We start from the raw sequence: 10,993 nt of genomic DNA, 5'->3' as shown, positions 1-10,993 counted from the left end.
TTCTTATCAGGAAATTGCAGAGTGAAAAGATTGCACTTAAAATAACTGACATATTGCAAAGAATTTCTGGAGAAGTTTGTCTGAAGAGTTTTTTTTTCTTTCTGAGAACAACAGGTTTATTTGATAGGATTTAGAACATCCAGATCCACACTCTATCAGTAGATGGCGGTAATGCTCATGGAAAGTGGAAGAAGATTTCTCGACAGGAAGCAGCGGTGGTTCACTAACTTCACTTCCACCAGAGTTCCCTTCGCATCATTGACGTTAGTCAAGTTGAAGACCAGGTGCGCAATACAAGAATTACACAAGTGTGTTCTGTTGGACATTTCTGTGGGGATTATTAAACGTTGTTTGCGGATTCAACCACGGCATTCAAGGTGAGACTGTAGCAATATTCGCTCTAGATAACGTTCGCTTAGCTAACAAGCTAACGCTATGCGGCTAACGGCTGCTAGCTTGTTGTCCTGAGCCTCGTGTTGTCTGTCTCTGAGGGTTGGAACAAAGACTAGTGTAGCGGTTAGTTATGTTTCATCTGCCACTCGTTGAAGAGTGTGATCACATGTTCACGTTTAACTGAAAGTATTGTTACCAACGTTAGCTAGCTAGTAAATGTGTAAGTTAGTCAGAAGCTGGCTGGTTGTATACAAATAAAAGTGGCACTTGACCTCTTTGAGACAGAACATTCATATCTTAACGATCCTGACCAAGTCTATGAACTAGACCCAGGTACCCAACGCTTCATCATGTGCTATGAAAACCATAGAGGTGCATCATTGAACAACGTTTCTCCTGAACAGCTGAATAATTCATGATGGGTGAAAAGCTCATCTCATTCCGACCAGCCTGAATCACAGCCAGCAGGCTAAGCCTTAAATGACGATCTCTGAGCCAAGCCGTGACCCCACTTTCGGCTGTCCTAACTGGGGTGGGTAGTTCATTCCACCATTGTGGGGCAAGGACTGAGAATAGGCGACTTCTCTTTGATGACCCTCCCGGAGCTTGGATAGGAGTGGGTCTGAGGCGCCCAGAAGATGCAGAGCGTAGGGGCCTTGAGGGTGTGTAGTTGGAGACCATTGACCGGAGGTAGGCGGGAGCGGTTCCCTTTGCCGCACGGTATGCTAGGTTGAGGGCCTTGAAGTGGATACTAAGTGTTGGTGCACCAGAGGTACAAAGCTACCCAACCCCCCCCCCACTCCTACCCACCCACCCAACCACCTCCAATGTACAGTCCCCCCCACCCCCCCACCTACCCAATCCAATTTACAGTTTCTACATCAAATGTATATACTATTTTTTCTGGACTCTTTTTGTATCACAAACAGTACTGTATTTGCAAATCTGGTATGTCTATCTGTATGTCATGTATGTCATATTATGTTACGATGAATTGAAAATGGGGGACCCTGATGTAAACAAGACTAAAGTCTTTCTCTGGTCTGCATCCCCTTAACAATTGTATGTATTGAGCTGTACTGTACCCATTCTGCAATCTGTTAATAAAGTTTTCAATCAATAAATCAAGCATCCACTGTATCACTCAGTGTTCACACTATTCTAAAGTGATCAGAGTGAAACTCTGGTGTATTTCACAGTGAATCTCTGGTGTATTTCACAGTGAAACTCTGGTGTATTTCACAGTGAAACTCTATAATGGGATAGTGTGTACTGCAGGGTATTTGCATGTACTAGGGGTGTAAATATGTAATTAAACCGTGGCAAATCAAAGCAAAGTGCTGCATTTCCCACAACTTAAAATATATTATATTGCTAATATTTTTGTCTAACGACTCCAAAATGATAGTCCCTGTCTACTGTGGAGACAGAAATAGAATTGAACAGGAACCTTCTGATTACTAGACGACCGTTCTACCTCCTGAGCGCTTGCTGTTTCCCTTTGTGTTGTGCATGCACCGCCATCTTGGGTCAATACTAATAGGAAGGAGGATGTAATTACAGAGGAAATCAGAAAGTGGCCAAATACTTTTCCATGCTACTACTTAGTTGCTGTCTCCCTCTGCTCCAGATCCACCCAGCGACCTACTGATGATAGATGACACACTAGACCCAACCATGGATATTTCCACTGGGCTAAAGGAGGAGCCCACAGACCATCAGGATATCAGTATGTTACTTTTCTTTGTATTGTCTTTATTTTCTCTTGTTGTCTTTCCTCTGTTGCAGCACAGTTGTCCGTCTCTGTCGTGTCCATAGCTTTCCCTCCTCTCATTCTTTCCATTAATCTGTGATTTTCCTTTACCATAATAAAGTGAGGTATTTTAACACTTTGGACGCCAGCAGGTCTAGCCATCTTTGTACCTACTGCGCCACCGCTCTAAGAGATGGGGATCTTGATCGATTACTCGTGGAGGAAAATCTATTTTTAGAATGCATCTTTAAAAGCATGGCAACAGCAATAATATACTCCATGCTTTATGCTTATTGTCAATCAAAACAGTCACAGTTACCATTTGATATTAAGAGTTTATTCATAACTAACAAACAAGTTGCGCCCACACACACACATGCTCTGTGGTATTGCTGCTAGTAGCAATAACTTTAGTTAAGCTGCGTTAACTTATGGTATAACTTGGTAGTGTTGTCAAAAATATCGAAAAATCGATACATATCGATTCTGAATATTTAAAACGATTTCAATACTCATTTCCCGAAATATCGATATTTAATTATTAATAAAAAAAATTATTTTATTTAAAAGAAATTTGTATAAGGAAGTTGCATTGTTCATTTCAATACCTGTAATAGTACAGTAGTCCACACACCCACACGCATGTGCATTCAGTTAAGTCGGAATATGACTAATACAAACAGTTCAGTGGTACAGCCATGGCTATGATCGGACTAACCAACATGATACTGTCTTAGCTAACGTTAGCTAGACAAATGTTAGCTAGCTAGTTAGACAAGCGTTAGCTAGCCAATCTGTCTTTTCACTTTGAGCTAACGTTAGTTCTCTCTCATGCGCACACAGCTCCAAGGACATAAACACACAAATCACAACTAATGTTAGCTTGCACTCAGGGCCCGAAACTAGAGCCTGCCACCCGCCATTGGCGACCAGATTTTAGGTTTGGCGAGTGCCACTAAGAGGTCTGTCCGCCATTTGGCGGGTCACAAAATAGTCATGTACAATAATTAAAACTGCAGTGTGTTTTGGTCTTACGACAGGCCTAATTTGTGGCTTGTTTACCAATGTCACATCCACTACTCTTCTGTCCTGACTGCCCGTGGCGCCTGCTTGCACTGTAGCAGGGCTCTATGCTAACTTTTTTCCCAAGGAGCACATGTGCTCCTAAATGAAAAATTTTAGGAGCACACAAAGAAATTTAGGAGCACACAAAAATATTTAGGAGCACAGTGAAAATATTTCAAGTAACATTTTATTTTTTTCAAAAATAAATGTATATTTGTACTGTGCGTGCATGTGCAAACGGGAACGGGACACACATCTGTGCAATAGCACATACCACCAAAGTCACTGGCCCACTGTGTGTGTGTATCTGCGTTTGCAAACGGGAATGGGACACAGACATTTGAACTATTAAGTGATTAATGCCTACTGTGGCAAAGTTGTAGCCAACAACTAGATACCTAATAAGAAAGGCAGTGACATTGAACAAAAATGAGACACTGGCATTACCACCAGGGCCATCAGTAGAGGGGACTGTAAGGTGCCTTTTCGGTATACTACCTTTGCTAAAACTGTGTTCTCTGTTAAAGGTGGTAACTACTGGAATAGCCTACCAGTTGTGATTAGAGAGTGCCCCACATACTCCATGTTCAAGACCAATCTTAAACTGCATCTTAACACTTTGACTGCCGGAAAACGCTTAAAAGCGTCATTCCCGATGCTGCGATCGGATTCATATTTCCCCTCCGCTGGCCTGAGATCCACCAGGAGGACCCACTGAGCTCTCTGGCGGTTCAGGAGCGCCATCTGGTGGCCGATCAGCGCAATCGCTTAACAGGAAGTGCTATGGAGGTTGTGCTGATCGGCCGTATTACTTCCGGGCACTCGCTATAGGTTCCGGGACTCGATCTCGACACACTACATAGCGATCGATTGCCAATAACTCGATAAACAACATGATTTTGACGTATATACCATTATACAAGCTGGAAATGGACCGGGTAAATCTACATCCCATAATGATAAAATTTCTACTCTACGATGATCGCCCAACGGCGCGCGGAGACTGGGGTGAGTTTTAGCATGTAAAATTACCGTCTTCGATACTAACTGCTATGATCAACATTTGACCCACATTAGATGATTGGTATAACGCTGCCCACGGAATTATAAACGCCCCCTAGCCCATCCGGTCAACATCAGATGATGTGTAATAACTTCTAGAAGTACGTCTAGTTGGAATTTGTTATATCGCGCTGATTGCCATAAAACTGTATTGCATCATCAATATAATGCATTTGGGGCTATAGATCACGTTCTGGAGAAAGCTGCAGAAAGAGATGAAAACATACTTATACATGATTAGACCATACTTTACTATGAATATGTGAATGAAAAAGTTTAACGTTGCTACACAATGAATAATACATATAGGACTTTGAATGGGCCCTAATAATGGCAATGTAGCAATAGAATTTAAAAAGTTATAGCCATGCAAAGAAGGGGTACTTCTCCATAGACAAATAGAGCCGGCAACCTATCGTATATCATGAATTTAACCCATGGCAACCAAAGTGTTAAGGCAAACCAGAACTGTGATCATTTTTAATCTAATTTAGTTTATGGAACTTGTTTCTTGTTTTTATCGTTGATTGTCACCATGCTTTTACCCTAAGCAGGCTATTTATTTATTGAAAGAGTTTTGCTGTCTCCTGGTGTAACTTAGCTCTTGCTACAACCCTGCATGTTTACATTTTGTATTTTGTACTTGATGTTCATTAACATGTGCTGTCCCTATCAAATAAACTATCAAATCAAACTACTGCTACAAAAGTAACAGTGACTTAACTTTAGCTTTTGCCCCTTTTATGCATACAATGCCTATGTTTTGGCTGTGTTGCTCTTCTAGAAAAATAATCCTTTCAGGGTTGCCTATTGAAATACTGTACACCTCCAGTACAGAAACATTGTTTATGAGTTTGCGTGTCAGGTAGACCATTGATTGACGGTCGATTCTGCCAATTACGTAACACTGCTTGCACTCCGGCCGTCCGGCGCTGCAGCTAGACCCTATTGCCCACCTCTGCTGTTGTGTGCGACACAACGACATACGCTACTGCATCAACGTTATGATTAACAAAGCAAGGCGGGGGGGGGCAGGTGGCGCACGGAGATTACGTTCGTCACCAACACCGGGAGACACTAGGATTCGCCTGTTCAAATCCAGCTCCCGGCGTTGCTATCAGCTTGGCTGGCCTCTCACACTGATACAATTGGCTGTATCAGGGGGTGGGAAAAAGCTGAAGGGTGGGTCCTGGGCGTTGTGGACAGCGACCCCTACAGTTCGGTCGGGGCGCCTGCTCAGCGAGGGTTGGAACTGAGGAGAGATAGTGTGGCCTCCCACACGCTACACTCTCCCCGGTGAGAACCTGCACGGCCAGGTTGGCCTGCCCCAGGCTGCACATGCGTCGGAGGAAAGCATGTGACAGTCTCCGGTCTCCCGGACCAACAGTAGGGGAAAGTACGCAACAACCAGGAAGGGTGGGATGGGAGAAAAATCGGGAAAAAGGAGGGGAAGAAAGATAATAAAAAAAAAAAAAAAAAAAAAGCAAGGCATTCGTTTTGTTGCATTAACGTTCTATTACTATTGCTATCGCTAAATCTAGGTGTTCTAAAATCTATTGCTATTGGTAAGACTATAATAAAGGTGCTCCCATAGTCGAGCGGACTGTACTCGGACTGGACTCCACGGAGTTCTGCTGCTCGGAAAACGCTCGCTCGACTTTCAGGAAGTAAACAAACAAAATGAGAGCTTCCGATTGGTCATTTGCTTTATTTCCCATGAAACCAGTCACGTCACTCTACTGTGATTGGACCGTTGGCTTGAGTGCAATGTGGGACTTGTAGTTTTTTAACGATTCTCAGCGGAGAAATAAAAAGAACGAATATGCATTCGCACAACATGCGAGTAATTGATTTTTCAGGTTCGCACACACATATTTTTAGGGGCATATGCGAGCAATATGGTCGCACTGTAGAGCCCTGTGTAGGGAGCTAACTAGGCTAAGCTAATTAGCGTTAGCTGCTAATCCTGGAAACTCTCAAAGCACCGTCAGCGATTCCACAAAACCAGTTCCATTAGTGAGGAAAGGGGTTATATTAACGAGGCTTGACAACAGGGGTTCAAAGATAACTTCACATTTATTGGCTATTGGTTTATTTATATCGCTTCATGCATCCACCAGGCTCTGTGTGTTCTGTTGACATCTTAGTCTGTGTGTGACATCATCAACTACGCGACTCAGACGGAGATGCATCCAGCTGCAGCGCCGGAGAATCCTTGCATGCTGCTCAGGGAGCGAAATTAACTTTTTGACTCACCGGCCAGTGGCGGGTAGATGGGAAGAGTCTACCCGCCAAGCATATTTCTTACCTGCCAAAAATTTCTTGATTAAAAAAAAATATATATATATTTTATATACATTTTTTTTTAAATAAAATATATATTATATAATCATACTTGTATTATCTGCGAGACATCGCCACCACGCAATAAGTCAAAATGCTTGCTATCTGCAAACGGCTCCACTGTCTGTGTGTATACTTGAGTAGCCTCCAGCTCCAGCAAGGATTCTCCGGCCCTGCAGCTAGACCCTATATTCAGCTAGACCCTACATTCAGCATGCAAGGATTCTCCGGCGATGCAGCTGGACCCTATTTATAACATTACGGTTATTTTGTCAAATCACATTCAACATGCCCTCAGCTAGAATACGCATTCAATCAATGTTATAAGACATTGATATCAGGAGCTATCTGTAGCTACTGCTAGCCCGGTAGATAACGTTAAGACAATTTAGTTTACTGGGACAGATCGATCTAACGTGAGCTAGATAACGCGAGCTAACGGGGGAACGGAGGTATTATGCACTCGAGTCGACTATTGCTGGAGCATTTGTTGATATCAGCAGCTATCAGTAGCTAGCCAGCTAGATACCGTTAGACAATGCCTCGTCATGTGCATTAAACTAAAAGTGAATAGTTGACGGTAGCTCATGGAGGTCCGCTCTTCTAGAGCAGACTGCCTGTGTTGACATGAGCACTGCGAGCAGAAGCCCTTAGCCAATAGTATCCCGCTGCAGGGCTGGGCGGATATGACTCGTTGCCACGTTTTTTTTCTTCAAAATAAGAGTATCATACGAACCTAATTCTTGCTAACTGCCGGAGCCATCGATATTATGACTGGAGATGCGCTTGGGGCGGAAATGAGACCCGCACAGATTTTCAAAATAAGAGTATCGTTATGAACTTGATTGATTACACGCCACACGGCGGGCAGCCCTCTAAGTGTCAAGCGCCAAAGGTAAAAACTGACCGCCCCTGGCGGGCGGCAGGCTTTAGTTTCGGTCCCTGATGCTGCTGCATGTAGAGTATAGGGCCCAGCTGCAGCGCCGGCAGGGGGCGAAATTTAAGCCCGCCACCTGCCAGGGGCGCTCAGTTTTTACCTTTGGCGCTTGCCACTGAGAGGTCTGCCCGCCGTGTGGCGTGTAGACGTGTAGTTCATAATGATACTCTTATTTTGAAAATCTGTGCGGGTCTCATTTCCGCCCCAAGCGCAGCTAGAGTCATAATATCGATGGCTCCGGCAGTTAGCAACATTCGGTTCGTATGATACTCTTATTTTGAAAAAAAACGTGGCAACGAGTCATATCCGCCCAGCCCTGCAGCGGGATACTATTGGCTTCTGCTCGTATCAACACAGAGGCAGTCTGCTCTAGTCTAGATCGGACCTCCATGAGCTACCGTTACTGTTTAAACAATGACCCAGTCAACTATTCACTTTTAGTTTAATACATGACGAGGCATTGTCTAACGGTATCTAGCTGGCTAGCTACTGATAGCTGCTGATATCAACAAATGCTCCAGCAATAGTCGACTCGAGTGCATAATACCTCCGTTCCCTCGTTAGCTAGCTCACGTTAGCTAGTTCACGTTAGATCTATATGTCCCAGTAAACTAAATTGTCTTAACGTTATCTAGCGGGCTAGCAGTAGCTACAGATAGCTCCTGATATCAATGTCTTATAACATTGATTCAATGCGTATTCTAGCTGAGGGCTTGATGAATGTGATTTGACCAAAGAACCGTAACATTTTACACCAATAGGGTCCAGCTGCAGCGCCGGAGAATCCTTGCATGCTGAATGTAGAGTATTAGTATAGGGTCTAGCTGCATCGCCGGAGAATCCTTGCTGGAGCTGGAGGCTACTCTAGTATACACACAGACAGTGGAGCTGTTTGCAGATAGCGAGCATTTTGACTTGTTGCGTGGTGGCGATGTCTCGCAGATAATACAACTACAAGTATGATTATATAATATATATATTTTATAAAAAAAAATAATATTAAAAAAAATAAAAATTAATCAAAAAAAATGTGGCAGGTAAGAAATATGCTTGGAGGGTAGATTCTTCCCATCTACCCGCCGCTGGCTGGTGAGTCAAAAAGTTAATTTCGTGCCCTGCTTGCACTAGGTGGCTAAGTTGTACCAAAAGTCCAAAACGCAGCTTAACTAACGTTATTGCTACTAGCAGTTAGTGTTGTCACGATACTGGAATTTCGACTTCGATACGATACCTTGAAAAGTATCGATACTTTCGATACTTTCAATACCAAAAAAAAAATAAATTATAATTTTTTTTTTATTATAATTTTTTTTTTTTTTTTTTTAACAAATTTTGCTTTTGTTGCTGGTTGATTCTCCTCAGCTTCTCTCTGGTACTATACGAGAAGATAAATACACTTTTAAAACCCTTTGTTTATCTTTAGATCAGAGAGAGAGAGAGAGAGAAAGAGAGAGTGGCTGCTGGAGATTTTAGGTCTACTGAGCGCACCTTCCTAGTTATGACGAGAGAGAGAGAGAGCGAGAGAGAGAGAGAGAGAGAGAGCGAGAGATTTATCCGGAGCTATGCTCGGAGCATTTATTAACGTTACGCGTGTACTGGTGTAGGATGGGCTCCGGCTCCGCTCGACCGAACGTTGGCAACGGGGTAGTTGTGTCGAGTTCATGCGTGTACTGGTGTAGTGGGCTCGGCTTGACGTTACTCCGTTTCCATGGAGTGATAGGTGGCCAGCTAGCTAGCATTAAGCTAACGGAGGAACGACAGCTAACGTTAGCTAATAATAGCGTTGTTTACAAACTGAAGACAGGGCTGCCTGCCCGGCTGTGAGGGGGAGGAGGAAGAGAGAGAGAGAGAGAGATTTCTTCGGAGCTATTCTCGGAGCATTTATTAACGTTACATAGCATAGCATAGCTCCGGAGAAATCTCTCTCTCTCTCTCTCTCTCTCTCTCTCTCTCTCTCTCTCTCTCTTCCTCCTCCCCCTCACAGCCGGGCAGGCAGCCCTGTCTTCAGTTTGTAAACAACGCTATTATTAGCTAACGTTAGCTGTCGTTCCTCCGTTAGCTTAATGCTAGCTAGCTGGCCACCTATCACTTCATGGAAACGGAGTAACGTCAAGCCGAGCCCACTACACCAGTACACGCATGAACTCGACACAACTACCCCGTTTCCAACGAGGAGGCTGCAGCAGGCAGCAGCTTGTGTCTGTTGCTCTGAGCGAGGAGGCGGAAGGGCAAGGCTCTGGCAGTGCGTCTGTCTGTCAACAACTTGCGGGAGCAGCCAGCTGGTACCGATACTGCAGAAAGTATCGGTACTTCGGGAAATTAGTATTGAAGCCGTTTTAAATATTCAGTATCGATATGTATCGATACTTCGATATTTTTGACAACACTACTAGCAGTAGCAACTAACGTTAGCCATCAACCATACACTCTTTATAGCCTCTATAGCCACAAGTTCGGTAGCTAGCTAGGTACTTAACGTTAGTATGGATATACTGATAAAACGTAGCATAGCATTATGTTACTTAGTCGCTGGTCCGCGGCTCGTGCTGTGGTGCCATGCCAGCTCAACTTTACAATACAAACACAATCATTTGTCTTGATCAGACGAGCCACATGGAGCCCCCACGACTCAACTCACCTTCCGGGAGGGGTCACCAGATATCTCCCCGTTGTCGTGCGTTCGTTCATTCCTAGTAGGGCTGGGCGATATGACGATATTATATAAATATCGGGTACAGTTCATTAACGATACACTTTTTCAACGTATCGTGGATATCGTGATGTTTTGCCCAAGAGGATTGTGTCTCGTCAATCTGTCCACACGTTACTCGTTCATATCTCAGCCTGTGCTGAGATATGCCCATTCCGCGGTCTGTTAATAAAGTTTTCAATCAGACAGATGTATGGAAAGGCTTTTATTATAACATTCGTTGTAGTAAAATCATTATGCCTCATTTAGTCATCCTGTGAAGCACTGGTCTCCTACTCGACGGCCGCGGGGAGCTAACGTTAGTAGCTTTGTTGATGTTCAGCACACGGGACATTCAGGAAGTCAAAAACTAATAACGCTTGCCGATTGGTGCTAAGAACAGCAGGGCGGGTGCAAGCGGTGTGACGTCATTGGCAGACTCGACTGTCAATCAAAATGATTATGTTTCCGTCAGAATGAATGAATGAAAACTGTATTAAAAGGTTGCAGAATGGGTACAGTACAGGAGGATGAAGACCAGAAAAAGACTTTCGGCTTTTTTACATAAGGGTCCTCCATTTTCAATTCATCAAAACATTTAGAGACATACATATATACAGTAGTTTCATAAAAATGCTAAAATGCTATTTATTGATTGATTGATTTAAAACTTTAACATATTGCAGAATGGGTACAGTACAGCTCAATACATACAATTGTTAAGGGGATGCAGACCAGAGAAAGACTTTAG

The 10,993-nt window shown here is 43.6% G+C and overlaps 1 protein-coding gene across 1 annotated transcript in view; it reads left to right on the top strand.

The window, feature by feature from the left end:
- Window positions 1–238: 238 nt before the first annotated feature.
- LOC311225676 (uncharacterized protein) overlaps window positions 239–10,993 on the top strand; it is a gene marked incomplete at its 3' end in the record, with an annotated part of 79,120 nt that continues 68,365 nt past the window's right edge. Inside the window, exons 1-2 of the mRNA XM_084311073.1 lie at window positions 239–377; window positions 2,024–2,122. Coding sequence (XP_084167199.1) covers window positions 2,044–2,122 — 79 coding nt within the window. The 5' untranslated portion in view covers window positions 239–377; window positions 2,024–2,043. The remainder of the gene's footprint in view (window positions 378–2,023; window positions 2,123–10,993) is intronic.

This window comes from Notolepis coatsorum (genome assembly GCF_963971535.1).
Source record: "Notolepis coatsorum genome assembly, chromosome: 1".
Taxonomy (NCBI): domain Eukaryota; kingdom Metazoa; phylum Chordata; class Actinopteri; order Aulopiformes; family Paralepididae; genus Notolepis; species Notolepis coatsorum.
The sequence above is the reverse complement of the archived record's forward strand: the minus strand, read 5'-3'. Positions and strand labels throughout refer to the sequence as shown.